Source organism: Crinia signifera, chromosome 2 (assembly GCF_055691185.1).
Source record: "Crinia signifera chromosome 2, ASM5569118v1, whole genome shotgun sequence".
Lineage (NCBI taxonomy): Eukaryota > Metazoa > Chordata > Amphibia > Anura > Myobatrachidae > Crinia > Crinia signifera.
The window spans coordinates 368,996,863-369,015,545 of NC_139218.1; the positions used below are offsets into that span (position 1 = coordinate 368,996,863).

An 18,683-nucleotide genomic window follows, 5' to 3' on the forward strand; every position below is an offset into this window, starting at 1 on the left:
AGCTGTCAGTGGTTTGCAGTCATTTTGTCTCACGTCAAATTTACTCATGTAAATCTCTATATTGCTGTGCCCAATACTCAAGAACAGGGACAGCTCTACTGGGCCCTGGTAAAATGAGGAGGCGTGGCCACACCCCTGTAAAACAGAAAATAAAAACTTTGCAGGCGCCATTGGGCTGCAGGTGGCATTACACTCCTGTTCATGGAGAGACAGAGGACAGGCTACCGCTGCAACATACTCTCAGGGCCGTCTTAACAGCAGTGTGGGCCCCTGGGCAAAGCAATGCACTGGGGCCCTTACCCATCTTCCACTCAACATGTAGGACCTGGAGCAGTAACTTCTGCTAATTACTCCTTTACTGCAGAGGTGGTGGGAAGGTGAACACTGAGCTGAATGAAGGGTCCCTTGTAAATGACTTCCAGGGAGGTAGGCAGGGCCGGTGCCACCACTAGGCAGCTCTAGGCATTTGCCTAGGGCGCCGGCACCTGGAGGGCGGCAGTTCGCCCTCACCCCCAGCATTTAGCGAACGGTACCTGTGAAAAAACGTGCGTCCCCGGCGTCCCTGCTGAGCGCTGGTGCGTGCAGGGGTGTCCGTGCCGCCGGGGGAACCTGCGGCGCTGTTATTGTGTGTAAGCTGGCCACGGCCGGCGGGGTCCCTACAGTGAATAGAAAATAGCTAACGCGGGAAGCCCCCCCCCCCCCCTTTGTGCCATTGCCAATACTAGCCATGTTACTGGATACATGCTTATCTACTTACACTAGTAAGTCCATGGGGTTTAGCTGCCTTGTGGCTCGTCTGTATAAATCCAGAGGTGCTGCCATCTGTGCCGTATAATTTCAGGGCTGCTGCCATCTGTGCCGTATAATTCCAGGGCTGCTGCCATCTGTGCCGTATAATTCCAGGGGTGCCACCACCTGTGCTGTATCAGGACAGGGGTGCGCCATGTATGCTGTATAAGTACAGGGTTGCCGCCATCTGTGCCATATAATTACAGAGGTGCAGCCATGTGTGCCATATCAGTTCAGGCATGCTGCCATGTATGCTGTATAATCCCAGGAGTGCCCCATGTGTGTCATATTAGTCCAGGGGTGCTGCTACTGTATGTGTCCTGTATAATTCCAGGGGTGCTGCCATGTGTTGTGTATAATTCCAGGGATGCTGCTATGTGTCGTGTATAATTCCCTGGGTGCTGCCATGTGTGTTGTATAATTCCAGGGTTGCCCCATGTGTGCCATATCAGTCCAGCATTGCTTTACATTGAAACAAAATAGGGGTTAAATATTCTTTGTGTAATGTCGTCTCCAGGCAAATCATAGTAAGTAAAAAAAAGTAGTCTAGAGGTGGCCATATGGACCCATGTAGGAGCAGAGTCATGAATCCATTGTTGTATGATGGCTTTTCACCTACCGCTAACAGCAATATAAAAAGCTTTTTGTCATGTTTGGGGATGTCAGGCTGGTCTGCTAAATGCAAAAAAAGAGCCAAAGGCATAGTACATTGAAATGGCATACCAAGGTTTACCGTAGCATAGTGGTCAGTGGCGGCTCTTACCGTTCTTGAGATGGGGGGGCTGCCGCAATGCAGGGCCCCCCTCTGATGCCGCTGCTACTGCCACTACCACGTTCTCCGTGCTCCCCGGGCGCTGGTTCTCTGCACAGGGCCAGTGCATGCACAGTAACTACATACATACTGCGCCTTTGCAGCAGCCCCCGGACGCTTAATCAGATTCCCGGGTCCGGCGCATGCACAGTATGGTCTGCGGTACTGCGCATGCACAGAACCCGTTTTGGGGGCTGCCATGCATTTGCGCACAGAGAGGCATCCCGGAGGGAGGGAACACCTCCCAAAGGGACTGCCTTGAGTGACTGGCAGGTCGGACTTCCAATAGGAAGTCACTGCCAGGCACATTGAAGCCAGAGCAGTCTCACAGACTGCATTTGACTTCACTTTAGGCAAAGACAGTGGCGGATTTTACCTGGGGGGGCTGCAGCCCTGCAGCCCATAGGTAAAAACCGCCACTGATAGTGGTGGAGGTGATTACAAAATGTATGGATATGGTGACAGCCCCAAACGCAGTGTAGAAGGTCTGCTTCTGTGTGTGCGCATTTAGAAAAACTTGTATCCTCAGCTATAACCATCAGATGGAGCTGTTTTGGTTGACAGATATACTCTACAGCAGGGGTCCTCAAATTACGGCCTGCGGGCCACATGCGGCCCGTTGAGGACATTTATATGGCCCGCCGGACTTCCTGCGCCTTTAAATGCAAACACAGCCGCTGCCCGTTTTTATTCCACCAAAAAGAAGGCCAAGAGAGGGCTGCGCGCATGCCCGACTGCACGCAGCTCCTCCCATGGACCTTTTTTACCATCCATGGGCAGGAACGCCAACCTACGTGCGGTGTGTCGGGCTGCAGCAGGAGGCAGGGAAACAGCTCCTGCTTCCGTTCCTGCCATACACCAGGCTCCGCGGCCAAGCAGCCCCGATGCTGGGCTGTATGTCTAGTGACCTGCAGCAGGAGGTAAGAAGGGAGAAAGCTCCCTGCTCCCTGACCCCTCCCTCCAACATGAAGATGCGCTGATATATAGAAGTCGAGGAATGGTGCAAGGCCACATAAAAAAAACGCACACCACTACCTCAGTGCATCGGCGCAACCCCTCCCTCATGTTTTGCGGTGGCCACTGGCTGCTGCTGGCCTGGGTAGCCTTGGCAGAACAGTGCCAGGCTGGTAGTCTGTGCTGGCATGTACAGGGCCGGTGCCACCACTAGGCAGCTCTAGGCATTTGCCTAGGGCGCCGGCACCTGGAGGGCGGCAGTTCGCCCCTCACCCCCAGCGAACTGTATAAAAAAATTGCTGCCCCGGCGTCCCTGCAGTGCTGGCGGCGGGAAGCGCTAGTTATTTGCTATTCACTACAGGGACCCCGCCAGCCGCAGCCAGCTTTATACACATGACGGCACCGCAGGTACCCCTACGGCACGGACACCCCTGACCGCCCCAGCACTGCAGGGACGCCGGGGCAGCAATTTTTTTACACAGGTACCAACCCCCCCCCCCCCCCCCCTCCCTCCCCCCGGCACCGGGGCGCCCCCACCCCGACTCGCCTGGGGCGCTCCGGTGCCTTGCACCGGCCCTGGGCGTGTATTTCTCCGTGCTGTGGGCAGGTGAGGCAGAAAGGTCTGCGGCTGCGGTGGGGGAGCTGTGTAACTAACTAGAGATGGTACACGCAGCTCCCGGCCACCGCTTGTGATCCTAGACATGAGCAAGCGCTGGGGTGGGAGACTGAAGGAGGCAGCAGTGCTGTTTCTGCTGGGAATGCAATGAGCATTTAACCCTTGGGGTACAAGCATGTAAACACCCTGTACAGGCAGATAATAAGATATATGCAGTGTGCATAGGAATTTGTTCATAGTTTTTGTTTTTACTGTAGTCCGGCCCTCCAACGGTCTGAGGGACATTGAACTGGCCCCCTGTTTAAAAAGTTTGAGGACCCCTGCTCTACAGTATGTAACATTGTGTAAGCCATTTCTTGATGAGAACTAGCCGGAATAAGCTTTAAAGTGATCTGAAGTGTATCTAACATAGGGGACTGTGAACTTAGCAGTGTTGCTGTGGACTAACTTTTTCACTGCAACACAAACATACAAGTCTCATTTATTTTTTAAAAACATCTATCACGTCTAACACCAACAAAGTGTCACATTAGAACATAATAAATATACATGTAATGAGGGTTAAAATGTTGTTTTATTAGGGTGTTTATTAAGGTAGACAATTTAGTTAATAGAAATCAACTATTACAGTACACTTAGTATAATTAAGTAATTGTCATAATTATACTTTAAAGGGAATATTTACAGGCCAACCGAAAATACTGTGTGTGCCCAGGAAACCGCTGGGAGTTCTCATGCGTACCTGCCTTCCGTGGGCGGCCGTCTGACGTCAACCGCCCGCCCAGTTCTTGGAGCAGGACGCCGAGAGTCTAAGTCCAAAGAGACTGACTTAGATTTGCGAGCACTGTAGAAATCATTCGATGGTTGGCGACCATCGAATGATTTCGGGCCTGCACTCTAGCCTGCAAATGGATGTATATGGAAATCATCCATTCACAGCACGGCGCGTCTATTCGCTGGGTGACGGGCAGTGAGTCAACAAGAATCAGGGCCACAGTGTGGGTTACAGTGCAGGACAGATACATTGCAGGATACAGAATGCATCAGATACAGTGTGGGTTACAGTGCAGGACAGATACAGTGCAGGATACAGTGTGGGTCAGATACAGTGCAGGATATAGGATGCATCAGATACAGTGCAAGATACAGTGTGGGTCAGATACAGTGTCGGTTACAGTGCACGTCAGATACCATGCAGGGTATAGTGTGTGTCAGATACAGTGTAGGACAGATACAGTGCAGGATACAGGATGCATCAGATACAGTGCAAGATACAGTGTAGGTCAGATACAGTGTCGGTTACAGTGCACGTCAGATACCGTGCAGGATATAGTGTGTGTCAGATACAGTGCAGGATACAGCGTAGGACAGATACAGTGCAGGATACAGTGTAGGACAGATACAGTGCAGGATACAGGATGTATCAGATACAGTGCAAGATACAGTGTGGGTCAGATACAGTGTCGGTTACAATGCACGTCAGATACCGTGCAGGATAGAGTGTGTGTCGGGTACAGTACATATTAGATACAGTTCAGGATACATTGTGGGTTGGACACAAATTGGGATACAGTGCAGGATACAATGTGGTCTGGATACAGAGCCCAATTAAGACCTGATCACAGGTTAAGTTTGTTCTCAAAATGGGCAATACCATGTGCACTGCGGGGGGAGGGGGGGGGCAAATGTAACATGTGCAGAGAGAGTGTGAGAGAATTGATACATTTTATACAGTTTTTACAGAGTAGCAAAGTGACTTCACTATAGTCAAAAAAAATGATTCATATATTAAAGCAGAATCTGTACTTACAGAGAAAATGTTACCCAATGTATGATGCAGCAATGACTTGTCACCTAACCATATCTATTATCGTAATACTTGGCATAAAGCCATGATGAGAAGGTTGTCATGTGACAGGTATGCTTCAGTATAAAAGTTAGTGTAACAGCCATTGGGTGTGTCAGTCTTTTTGAACTGCCATCCCTGCCTGCTGCCATCCCTGCCTGCTGCCATCCTTGCATGCACTGTAATTGCAAATCTTTTTAATAATACTTTACTTTTCGCACCGACAGTTGTAATTGGTTAAATAGATATTTCCAAATCAGTTGGTGCTGTGGCTTTTATCACCCGATCCAGAGGTGTCGAAAAAGAAAAACCAGGTGTCTCTCTACTGATGGCCAGTGGGCACAACAACAAAAGTAAGGTGCTGCTTGTAACTTACCTTTAAGTATGTAACGGCGAAATACATTTGTTGTTCATTTATTGGTGATTGTGATGCTACACTGACCTAGTGGATAAGGAGCAAAATTTAACTGTATGCATATTACTCAGGGCCGGAATTAACTGCATGTATATTACTCAGGGGATCAGTACCCCTCTATGTAGGGGTGCCCTGTGATTTGCATGTTGTTTAAAAGTTTTTTTTTTTTTTAAGCTAAAGTTTTTGTGCATGGGGTGGGGAAGTGCTGCAGCTTCGTCGATCTGCCAATGTGACAATGATTAATGGTGCTGAGCATCGGGAGCCAAGGCACACCAACGTCACAAGTGTGCAGTGCATTACTGCGAGTTGACATGTTCCATGACATTTTGCACAAGAGGTCAGAGGCTGAGAGGTTTGTGCTTAGCTCTGCTTGGTGGAGCTCATCATATGCTTCTCATGCCCATGGAGAACAGCAGCAGCGGCCTCATCATGGGAGGCATGGGAGGGTTTTTAATCAGAGGCAGTGCTGAGCCTGTCAGGGCTCCTACAGAGTAAGGTACAGAGGGACAAACACAGGCTTTTCATATGGTATTTTATATATATATAAGTTTATGTTTATATTAACCCCTTGAGTGGTGGGTTTTCATGGGACAGGACAAACCTAACAGGGCAGGTTTGTCCTGCCCCAAGAAAACCCACCACTCAACTGTAGTGCGCTGCATCTAGAAGCAGCAGCAGTAGCAGCGGCCCCAAGCAGCCACTCAGGGAGGAGGAGGAGGAGTGCCTGGCATCAGCATGGAGTGTGCTCCGGTGTTTGGCTCGAGTGCAGAGCGATGATGGATGGGGGTGGAGGGGAGTGATCTGTGGCGGCGCAGAGGGGAGTGACCTGCGGTGGCATGGAGTGACCTTCAGCAGTGGCGGTGAGGAGTGCCCGGGGACCGACGGATGGACAAGTGAGGGGATGGGAGTAATCTGTGGTGGCGCAGAGGGGACTGATCTGCAGCAGCGGCGATGAGGAGTGCCCGGGGGAAAGACGAATGGACATTATGTAGGCGCATAGTGCGCCCGTACTGGAGGCAGCACTGGCGCACATCTACATACTGTATTGTGGTATGCCCGGAAATTTTCCGGGACAGCCCGCTGTGACAGCACAGCAGAGACCGGAGAACTTCTGGGCATACCACCGAAGCGGTTAATCCCCCCCCCCCCCCTCTGCAGTTACCCATTGACCAAGTTTATACTATCTTTAATATGTGTTTTGACAGTGTAATATTCTCCCATGCACTTTGCAGCCAGTACAGACAAGTGGGAGGGGGGCACCTGTCTAAAGTGACCTGGGCCCCCCAAAGGCATAATCCGGCCATGGTATTACTCATGGTATTTCCGTGGCCCTTGTTGTTGTAATGGGATTGAGAAGAGAAAACAGCTTCCCTTGCCTTTATAGATGATTAAAATGGTCTTAATTTAATCAATATTTATTCCGATGGGGCATTGCTGTTTAACTTAGATAATTCACCTCTAAATCTTTCCCTAGTGGTACATTTACTGAGGGGGATTTGTGTGGATTTCTATTACAAAAAGCTGGTCATTGGTGAGGTTTGGTGGCCATCATTACAGGATTTAGCAGTCACTGATGGGTACATAAAGGGCCTGATTCAGACTCTCCAATTCGGTAATAAAAGTCAGTCTGAACTGACGAAGATCGCAGAAACGGGGGCGGGCGCTAACGTCATGTGACATTAGCCGCCCGCCCCAAGCAGGCATCGCATTCCCCTGCTCCATACCCAGCTCGCCCCCTCTGGAGCGAATGACCCGGCTAGTGTGAAATTCGCCAAAGCTGTTAGCTCCCTGAGTTTGCACATGCACAGACACGAGCATGCGCATGTCCCAAACATCGGAGTAGGCGCTGAATTTGGACCTGACCAAATTGGTCAGAATAGGCCCCAAATGATTGTAATTGTAATTATAACTAAAATAGTGCACATATATATTAAAGTCACACATCCCAAAACATAAAGTACATTTTTCAGTGGAGACGACTTAGAGCAACTACATATATAAAACAACTCCAGACTGAGGCCCTTATTCTGGTTGGTGCGGTAATATCCGCGTGCATTCGTGTCGCCGATGTTTTGTGTCTGCGCATGTGCAGAGGCGTCTCTGCGCATGTGCGAGTGGGGCGTACGGCCAAATCCCGCATGAAATGTGAACACTCCGAACAGGGGGTGGAGAGGGGCGTGAAGGGCTATTTGGGCTCATTACCATATGCATACGCCCCGCGTTTCATGGGCGTTCCCATGCAAACGCTGGGCGTACGTATGGTAATGCAGTCGTGACACACGTGTAGGGGGCGGACATATGACATCGCCGGATGTCAGCTGCCCGCCTAGATCCCTGCTTTTGCACAGAAAAATGTCCGTGTGGTCTGAGGTTGCGGGAGCTGGTGGACCATTTGGTCCTGCATTTGATGGTCTGCGACCATCGAAAGATGGGGGAGGTTCCCTGAGATGGAGGAGGCGTATTCCATGAAAAATACACGTGCGGTCCGTTCGGCCAGCTTCTTACCGCGTACGGACGAAGTTGGCGATCCGTATGGAAGGCGGGGTTTCGCACGCACGGTCCTGGCCGCATATTCGGATCCGGCCGCACAGATCAGAATAAGGCCCTGAGTCACGCATACTGCAGCAGGGTGTATGAGGAACAGAAGTATTAGGGATTTATTTTAAGACAAATAAAATATTAATTAAATTGTTCAGGAGGAGGAGCGCTACCTACACCATACATGATCGTATTTAGATTCTGCTTTTCGAGAGATACACAAATAATGTTCATTGGCCCTTATTCTGGTTGACTCGCTCAGATGCAAATTTGCATCCTGCAAGTCACCCTAACCCCACCTTGCAAATGGTAAGTCGGCGCCACCTATTCACAAGCAGGATTTATTCGCTAGGCTTGCGAATGGATGTTTTACATGAACATCCTCCCCCATCTTTCCATGGTTGGCAACCATTGAATGATGGCATATGTAATGGTGGTCCAGACATCATTGTGTCAGCTCTCCGTGCCCCGCACGTGCGTCCTGGAGGCATTAGCATGTGTACACCCTGCGTTTTCATGAGAACGCATTCACATATGCTAATGACCAGCCCGGCACCCCATGCCTCTCTCCACCACACACTCACAAGGCTGGGTGCGTGCACCCGGCGAACAGACTTTTCGCAGAATTCACAAGAACCCAGCGTATACACATGTGCAGAAATGCTGCTGTGAATGTGCATACGCAAAATATCGGTCCCTGTGCAGACAAGCGGCTGCTGCGAATCAACCAGAATGAGGGCCATACTCCACCATTACATTCATCAAAGACAGCCAAGCATGAAAATCAGGACATTCTGCAGCCGTTCAAAGTCCTGCTATGCAGACCTTGGCCAATAAATACATATTTACAGCAAATTGCAAACTGTAGTTATCTAGAGCATCCTCAGCTATGCCCCAAGATAACAGATTTTCAGAGTAAGGGGGTATTCAATCCTGGGTCACAACTGGCCCATTTTTGTTTTGCTCGACAGCATGTTGCCAGGGGGGATTCAATGTCCCGCTTCGTGATCGGTGAAAAGGGGTCAAGTCTGCGTAATCGCCTGTGGTTTGTCGAGATTCAGACGTGATCACAACAATTCACGGCCGTAATCAACAAAACGGGCCAGACAGTTTTCAAAGTCGGGCCCGTTCTGTCCATCTTCTTCTTCAATGCTGTCAGACAAGACAGAATTGAATAGACGCCCACCGCTATTTCCCCAGTCGGAAATAGCGTTGGGAATAGCGTTGAGTCAGATAATACTTGAAGGGGATGCAGTTGAAATCCTGGTGGTCGGAATCCCAGCGTTCAAAATCCCGACGCCGGAATCCCGACCGCCGAAATCCCGACACTTTCTCCCACCGTGGATGTCCACAACACCCATAGAGGGAGAATAAATTAGTGTGCCGAGCGTAGCGAGGCACCGGGCCCACTGCCTCGCGAGCGCAGCGAGCCCGCAAGGGGGGGGGGGGGCGATCCATGCCCCCCCCCCCCCCTGTTGGGATTTCGGAGGTCGGGATTCCGGCGTCGGGATTTTGAACGCCGGGATTCCGACCGCCGGGATTGCATACCAATCCCTACTTGAAGGACCCAAAGTATTGTACCTTCAGACATTCGCAAAGTAAGTGCCAAAAGGTACCAGAAGGCTGGTCTACATTTGGGGCAGCTATTGGAGGCTCTGCCACCAAACATCACCAATGGGACTGGCATCAAATATGTTCTGTGCAAAATAAATAACTGAATTTGCTGAAAGTGAAAATAGGTAGAAGATACACGGGGGGGGAGCAAGGACACAATTGGTTAATTTTGTAAAAACTAAATGTATTCAGCCCCTCTCCAATTCAATAACCAGTCCAGGTATAGGAAAATAGGGGGACAAAACAACATAAGGTTCCCCTTATTTTCCAAAAAACTGCTGAGAGGCAGGGAGTGTGTAAAGCTGTAGCAGGGAGACTGAAACATGGAGTCTCCCTGAAAATGTAAACCAGTCCCAAACTGCTCAGCCCAGTGCTGGAATCATTTGGAAAAATGGACAAGAGATAACCAGATCTTGACAACTCCCGGAATGGTGTTAATCATTATTAAAGCGTTCCTAATATTGTTTTTAAAGGTGTACTACAAGCACCAGCAGCCTCTTCATGTCTGCGTTAGATCTACAGGTCGCGAGGTCGACATGGGTTTTTTTCACAGTTTTTTGAGCCGATATGTGCTGACAGGTGGTATTTCATGGCCTACCCTCCACTAGGGCATGGTGGGAGAATAAAATAGCGCAGCGAGGCACCGTGCCCGAAGCATTGCGAGCGAAGCGAGTGATGTGAGGAGCTGTGGTTAACTTCCAACTGTGTCCATGTCGACTGTGTCAACATTCGGGTCAAAAACCAGTGAAAAAACCCATGTCGACCTGGCGACCTAACCCATGTCGACCTAACACATTTGTCGACCTAAAACCATGTCGACCTTGTCAGATGTTGACCTAGACACATGTTGACCTTCATCCATGTCAACCTAGAACCCTGTCGACCTTGTTGCCTGTCGACCCAACAGTGTTGACCTAATGACTGTCGACCTAAGTCGGGTCGATAATACGATACACACCCCTCCCTGCTATAGTGTTACCCCACCATCACCACATCCCCCTGCTGGCTCAGTCCATTGTTGGTTTTTAAAAAATATAAGAAGCCTCAAGTCGAGTTTTTCCACTATTTTTCAAAACCAGTCCAGGCTGAGAGGACAACATCATACAGATCATACCGGGTCGTGTAGTGTTTTAGTCAAATACGCCGCCCACATGCAGGTACATTTGTTTGCACTATTCTGAGGGTGCTATTGGGTTTATGAACCCAATGGTCACTAAGGGGGGAATTTACTAAAGGAAATTTGTAAAAAAATAGGTTTATTTGTATCCAGAAATACACTTATTTTTGACATTTGCTATCCCGAAAATACGGCAATTCGTATTCGTATTGATGTGCTATCTATACGAATACGAATTGGCGTATTTGCGGGATAGTAAATGTCAAAAATAAGAGTATTTCTGGATACAAATACACCTATTTTTTTACAAATTTCCTTTAGTAAATTTCCCCCTAAATCTCGAGGTTGCTTTTGCTGTCTACTTATAAAAATGGCTGGTTTGATTCCAATGGTCTACTGCTAAGTCTGAATGTATGTGGATGTTTCCTTTGAATTTGCCTTTAGTAAATTTGCAGTATTGATAGATAATCACACAAAATAATGAACTTATCTAAGTTGATGCTTAACCCTCAGGTCTGAGACATTTCTAACTGGTCCACTTCATCCAGCACTGCTCCATCAGGCATAGTTACCGGAAGACATGAGGACCTACAAGCTAAAGATTTCAACAGGGATTGACCTGGGTGCTGGGACCTGTGATCAAGTCTCCATTGTCCTTGTGGGCACCCTGGCAGAAAGTGATGAGCATCAACTGAATCATAAGTGGAGTAACTTCAGACCTGGAGCAGTAGGTGTCTAATGGAATGAACAATATTATCAGTATTGCAGGCTAATCATTATAGGAAGTAGAAGCTGTGTATGTATACTATGGATGGATATTTCAGATAGGTATCATCTTTAGACCTACAGGAAATGTACTGTGCACAGAAGTAACAGTGTTGGTTGGGTATGCACTAAACTGCCCTGATACTCCTATTGTAGTAACACAGTTGCTTGGCGGACTTCTTAGAGCTGGTAACTGGATTGGTTGATAACACATTACACAATATTCCAGAGATAATATACTTTACATTCTAAATTACAGGGCATAGGTACTGTATCATGTTTTATCAGCAAATACTGAGCGTAGCATTCTCGTTTATAGAAAAAACTGCAGGACTGCAGTCGCCCCAGTAAAAGACAGCACTGCAGTAAACTTGTTGTAGTCCATGGCTGCACTGGCTTCACCATGACTGGCAGTGAATTCCTATTGGAAGTGCTACCTTCTATCCAACCACTGTCAGCCAGTCCCTGTGGGAGGCACTCTGCTACTGAAAGATCAGGCTGCATTTATCAGAGAGTATGCTACCTATGGGAAGCCACTTCCTGCTTTCCCGGCAGCCAGATCCGGCTTCTATGGGCTGCAGCCGATGCATTTCATAGAAGCTGGGGTATAAAAAATTTGTAGACAAGCACCTGCCCGAACTATTGCACAGGTGCTTGGACCCAACCGTCTTCTCTTCTCCTCCTCTCCATGAATGAATAGTGGTAGACACCCTACCCAAAACAGGTAGGAGCCACCGCTAGTAGTAATCTTCTAGTCAATGTGAATAACCTACTGAATGTTTCTTTAAATGGGAGCCTTAACATGTTCTGAATAATAAAAATGTACATACAGTTTATTGTGTAACAACAAAATAATTGATACTGGTTATACAGTAAAAAGTAGTGGTCTGATTTGTTCCTTTGGCCTACAGTATATAGACAATATACACTAACTATACCTCTCATTATCTGGATTAGAATTCCTTACCCTGCAATTGATATAACCTAGATAATAAGTAGCTTCTGCTTGATTAAATCCCCAGCAGCAAGATGTCTTCATAGAGTCCGCTGTGAAACTTGGTCTTCGTGAGATTGGTCTTCTGCAAATTCACCGTCCCATTCGCACCCACCAGTGCAGGCGGGGTGGGGTGTGGGGTGGCAGTGGGTGGACGCGCCCATGGGAACACCCAGCTTTTCATGGGTGTTCACATGAAAACGCTGGGCATTACCATGGAAATTCGTCAGTGACGCATAATCTTTCATCCATGGACTGTTGCCTGGTCAAAGTAGAGCTTCACTAGCATTTAGTGGTGGATCCAACCAAAAGTGAAAGCCTATAACCTCTGGTTTTCATTCGTCAGTTTAAAAATTCCACTAGACTTTTTCTCAGTGTAACACTACGTATATGAACAAATGAGAATTTTTTGGTATTTAACTTTAAAGCAATGGGGTTCCTTGTATTCCCCAAAAAATAATGCAAAACGTGTGGTCAATAAAAAGCTATATTTTTCTGTAAAATGCTATGTACATTGATAAAGTATTATCTGTCTACAATTTCCCCGATCCATAGTACAGTATGTGTCCCAGTAACATTCTGTGGTTCCTTGGTGCATTTTTCTCAGACATCGCTCTGCTTTTCCAGGTGACTGAGTTTGAAGTTGACACAAAGAAAGATCTTGGAGAGCTCCTGCTGGTTCGGTTGTCCACAGTGACCTACAAGGTTTTTAAGTCACTAGCTTGGTATTGCCGATATGTCAATGTGACCTGCCCTAATGGTCGGCTCTACCAGTTCCCTTTTTATCAATGGCTACCTACTGGAATAACTGTGGAAATACCAGAGGGCAAGGGTGAGATTCTATCCAGACTTGTATTGTGCTCCCTGGGGGATCTTATCACCTGGTCTAAGTGGGTGGTCATCATTGTGGGATAGATAAATGTTCTCACTCCAATACATCACATTGTCATAAACCACAACATGAGCTTCATCTCCATGTTGGTGTACAGAACTATAGCTGGGATTAGTGAAGAGAACCAGCATACATATCTTTATACAGTATGTGGCAAGGTTTCCACTAATGGACCTTCCTTCACCTTATGGAGACACCTGATTCTTCTGTGTCCATGATCAATAACCATCAATAATAACCAAGCTAACTACAATGCAGTACTCTGTTCTGTTTCAGGCATCATATTATCTGTGGCTACTAACCCTCTTCTAAAGGAACAACGGACAGCGGAACTGAAGAAAAAGAGAGAAAATCACAAGTGAGTGGGCAATATACTGTACATCTAGTACAACTTTTTTGCCGTTGTGTCTCTAAGGAATATATTGTTTCTTCTAGGGCAGTGGTTCCCAAACTGTGTGCCGTGGCTCCCTGGGGTGCCTCGGGACACTTGCAGGGGTGCCACGGTTTGGTGGACCAGGACCAACTCAAATTATTTATGGTCAATTATTTATGGACAAAACCAGTGCTGGTGGCTGCCAATCATAAAATGTGTGCCCTTTACCACATAACTGAACCTAAGAAGCACATTTAAACACAATCTACTTAATTTTATATTTATTTTATTGGGCCTAGGGGTGCCGTGGATACCCCGTGGATACTCTAGGGTGCCGTGATTTGAAAAAGATTGGGAACCCCTGTTCTAGGGGACAGAAAGTATTGCCTTTTAGTTAATTTGGTAATTTCCTTGTGGAATAATGTCTTCCTAGTGGCCAGGATATCTTTCATTTCCTTATGAACGTATGTTTATGATTAGCAAATGGCAAATTTCATAGCTATTTATCTTGACTGTTAAACTACCAGGAAAAGACCAAAGACACTCTTGCCGAATATCTATATTTCCATTGAATAGGTCTGAAATATTATCTAAACTCCATTCCTAAAGTAAGTAGACCTTATTCTGAAAAATAGCTAATTCTTTCAAGAAGTAACACATTCCTGTGGGATCAATCGGTCTACACTAAGCCATGGTTTGAAAAAAGGAGGGTGGTAAACCAAGCTTAGCGCTTCCCTTGTACAGGCACCATAAGAATATAAGTGAAAGGTACGGTGTTATACTTCCTTTCTACGATCTGCGATGTCAAATTCCCTTCAAGATCAGATGAAAAATTCTCATGGAGTCGATTTTCCAATGTGTGGATATGAAATATAAGCAAAAAAATGGCAATGGTATCTGTAAAAATATTATTTTTTCTAAATTGTGGTACGTAGCCAGTAAATGCGCACCTCGCTTGCACATGTGAGATGCGGTCATACATATAATGGTTTCTTTACTGAAATATGGGTGGCATACCCGTACTCATGATGTGCTGTCGTTTTCTGCTCTCATCAAGGTATCTTTAAGAGTCCTCTTGTTAAAAATCACGTTTATTGACAAATACGGGTGGTTTAAAAATGGATTACATTAAGATACAAAGGAGGATAAGGCAGGGTTCTGAGGTGGCTGATAGTCTACAAATCGACATGTTTCGGGACATCAAGTCCCTTTTTCAATTCTTGAAAAAGGGACTTGATGTCCCGAAACATGTCGATTTGAGGCTCTTGTCATTTTTTTAACCCTAAGGAAGGATTCAAGGTAAGAGCTGCAGAGAGACTGACTGGTTCAAACCTTAGAGCTTGTCCGGATCAAACCTAAGTGTGTGGACTATCAGTATAGCAGTATAGCCATCAATGGCAATCGATGGTGAATGCACCAATGGCCATCCCTTAGAAAGTTAATGTCTCTGTAATCAATAGGAGTATGAATAGATAGACATGGTACATGTAAGAATAATATATTTGAAGATTTTCTATAGCCTTAACCTTTGTTTCCTGCAGGTGGAAATCTTATGCAGAAGGCGCCCCTCACTGCATTGCGGTAGACAAGGTTGAGGATCTGCCCATTGACGACCAGTTCTCTTTTGTAAAACATAGCAGCTTCAACGTCTACAAGACGGCTACGTATGTATTTAGTGTTAGTAAATCCAAAATCAATGTCATTTAACATCTGTAAATTAGCTTTTGATAATTTACTAAACCGAAAATATTTGTGTGTAATCTGTTTTACGACCGGTGTATTAATTTTTATTTATTTTTATGAATGAATACACCATCGGCTGAATCCAAATTTACTATCAGGACTATGCTGAACACGGCCGGTAAATCAGCAGGAAATATGCCTGGAAAATACCCTTATTTTCCAGATGTATTGGGCTGTAGCCTGCATGGATCAGTTAGATATGTGCAGGCTTCCATGCAGTGGTGTAGCTAGGTGCCACGGTGCCCGGAGCAAGGGCATGTTTCGCGCCCCCCCCCCCCCCGATTTGTGGTAGGCGGGGCTCTTGCGCGGAAAAAAGGGGGTGCAGCCTCAGTGCCGTCTTACCCATTGGGCATAATGGGCAGTTGCCTTGGGGCCCAAGTGTTCTAGGGGCCCACCCCAATTGGAAAGACAGCACTGGGGGCAGTGGCTGGGAGGACGTGGCTGGTGGCAGTTGAGCCGGGTAGCAGGTGAGGACAGTCTGGGCTGTAGTTACCCTATACACCCGCCCTGCACTGTGCAGGCATATCTCCCTTGGGAGCTGCAGCGGCGGGTGATGAGCAGCACCACAGCGGGGATAAGGGTCAGTGCCGCAGCAAGGATCGGGGCAGCGATGGTGGCTTGGAGCTTGTAGTAGTCCGCAGTAGCCCACCCAGCAGTGTGTAGCTATATCTCCCCTGGGAGCTGCAGTGGAGGGTGGTGGGGATCCGGTCAGCGCCGTAGCAAGGATCTGGGCAGCGGCGGAGGGAAGGTTGTAGTAGTCTGCAGACCGCAGTGTCCGAGAAGCGCTGAGTGAGCGGCGGACACTGTGGAGTGCGGACAGTGGCAGCAGAATTTGATAATTCAAAAGATAGGATGGCCGCTGATTGAGAGAGCGGCCAGTCAGTGGCCGGCCTATCTTTTGAATTATCAAATTCTGTCGCCACTCTCCGCAGTGTCCGACGCTCACTCAGCGCTTCCCGGACACTGTCCATCTGAAGTCAGTGGTCCTTTCTCCCACTAGGATACAAGCTAGAATACTAGCACGCCCTGAGCCCTGTGATGTCATGCTGTCCCTGACTCTCATTGAATTCCTGTGTGACATCAGTGCTACAATTTGAGAATCATTGATAACTGTGTGATAAAAAGATGCTGGGACAGGTGGCTGGCTGGATGACAGCTGGTGTTGCTGCGCTGTTACCTCTCTCCTTATTGCGCTGGTCTGTGGTGAAGGCGATGAGGTTGCGGCAGGACCAGGCACACGCCAGGGGGATGGAGGGGCAGTGGCTGGAACGGGGTCTCCTGTCCCACTCACAAATGTACGCAGTGTCCATGACGGCTGCTGCCCCAGTACAGCACTAGGACCGCACAGCTGGAAGACAGAGACAGCGGTCACTGGGCATGTATCACATACACACCAGGAATCCCTCTTAATCCCGCCGGAGTCTCGCAGGCAGGCTCGTTATGCGATACGCGGGTGGGCGGGCGGCAGCAGGACTCATGGGGTGAGCGGGTGGCCCGACGGTGCACTCTGTCTCCGCGCAATGCCAGGCACAGGGCGGGGGAACCGGCGGCAGTGAGCACAGCTCCGGCGCCAAGTGACATTCTGCGCCTGGAGCTTGAGCTCCACCGGCTCCGCCCTAGCTACGCCCCTGCTTCCATGTGTAGAAATAAATAAATAAACACGTGCGGTCCACCCTCATTGAGCCGGTCCTGGTTGCAGAAATACAGGGGGAAAAACAGCTGTGGTTCCCCTGCATTTCTGTAACCATAGTCAGGCTCATAGCCCAGTCCTGGTTCCCAAAATACAGGGGAAAAAATAAGTAGGGGTTCCCCATATTTTGGCAACCAGCAATGGGCTCAAACAGGCAGCGCTGTCAAGACACAACCAGGGGAGACTTTTGACACAAGCTCCCCCGGCCAAAACAAGACAGCTGTGGCTGGTTAGCCTAGGTTGGATCCTTGAGGGAGTGGGGACCCCCCCAATAAAGGGGTTTCCCCGTCCAGGGCACCCCCAGCCTGGGCTGAAGCCCAGGGCTGTCCCCAGTGCCCCTGGGAGGTGGACATTGAGCTGATGGCATAAAAGTGTGTAAAAAAAATAGAATAATAAACTATTAGGTTGTGATTTGGAACTATAGGTCCCAGCAAGCCTCGCCCGCATGCAGGGAATTGGAAAATCACAAGTCCCAGCATGCATGGCATTAATGGGTCCGCTGAGAATTGTAGTTCTTTGCCAGTGGCAAGCGGATGCTGAATCAAAGTGGGCAGTGGAATCCATGGCCTTCAATGGTGAGCTCCTGTTCGGACCAGAACTGGATAGATGGATATCCCGGGCTACAGGCGGGAAGTCACACTTCCTCCCTTCGGCAGCTCCACCCCCGTCTCGAAGAACCGCCCAGATGTCTTCTGTTCGGGCCTTTCGTCCTTCAAGCAGGTTCAGAGGTCGATCCAGAGGGGGTGCTCCATCTCACCGGGGTTCCAGAGGTCGCGGCAGAGGCGCCTCTACAACCACACTGGACCCAAGGCAACCAAGCCTACTGCATGATGGTCCTCCGTCCCATCTGGGGGATCCCAGGGTGGGAGCTCGCCTGCGGAATTTCGGTCCCTTATGGCTCCAGTCCTGTCAGGACGCCTGGGAAAGAGATCTTGTGACCCTAGGTTACAAGATTCGCTTCAGTCTGTCTTCCCCAAACAGGTTCTTCACAACTGGACTTCCTCTTCCTCCAGAGAAAGGACAACAGTTATTGGCAGCCATTGCCAAATTACAAGAAATGGAAGTGGTGGTTCCAGTTCCTGTAAAACAGCGTACCCGGGCCTACTACGCCAGTCTGTTCCTCGTGCCAAAGCCGGATGGCTCGGTACGTCCTAATCTCAATTAAAGGATCTGAACCCGTACTTGCACGTGGTCAGATTCAAGATAGAGTCCCTGCAGTCCGTGATTCAAGGTTTGGAAGAAGGAGAGTTCTTGGTTCTATCAATATCAAGGACGCTTACTTGCACATTCCCATCTGGCCCCCCACCAAGCATACCTTCGGTTCACAGTGCAGGAACAGCATTGGCAGTTTCAGGCTCTCTCGTTTGGCCTCTCACCAGCACCTCGGATTTTCACCAAGGTGATGGCGGTCATGATGGAGGTTCTCTGCACGCAGGGAGTTACTATCATCCCCTACTTGGACGACCTTCTGTTGAAGAGTCGTTCCCGGGAAACCCTATTGGAGCACATTCTTCTCACACAGAAGA

General features: G+C 48.4%; 1 protein-coding gene across 1 annotated transcript in view; it reads left to right on the forward strand.

The window, feature by feature from the left end:
- Positions 1-5,157: 5,157 nt before the first annotated feature.
- LOC146058053 (polyunsaturated fatty acid lipoxygenase ALOX15B-like) overlaps positions 5,158-18,683 on the forward strand; it is a 29,123-nt gene continuing 15,597 nt past the window's right edge. The window contains exons 1-5 of the mRNA XM_083170016.1: positions 5,158-5,369; positions 11,214-11,427; positions 13,087-13,291; positions 13,628-13,709; positions 15,266-15,388. Of these exons, the coding sequence (XP_083026142.1) occupies positions 11,281-11,427; positions 13,087-13,291; positions 13,628-13,709; positions 15,266-15,388 (557 nt within the window). The 5' untranslated portion in view covers positions 5,158-5,369; positions 11,214-11,280. The remainder of the gene's footprint in view (positions 5,370-11,213; positions 11,428-13,086; positions 13,292-13,627; positions 13,710-15,265; positions 15,389-18,683) is intronic.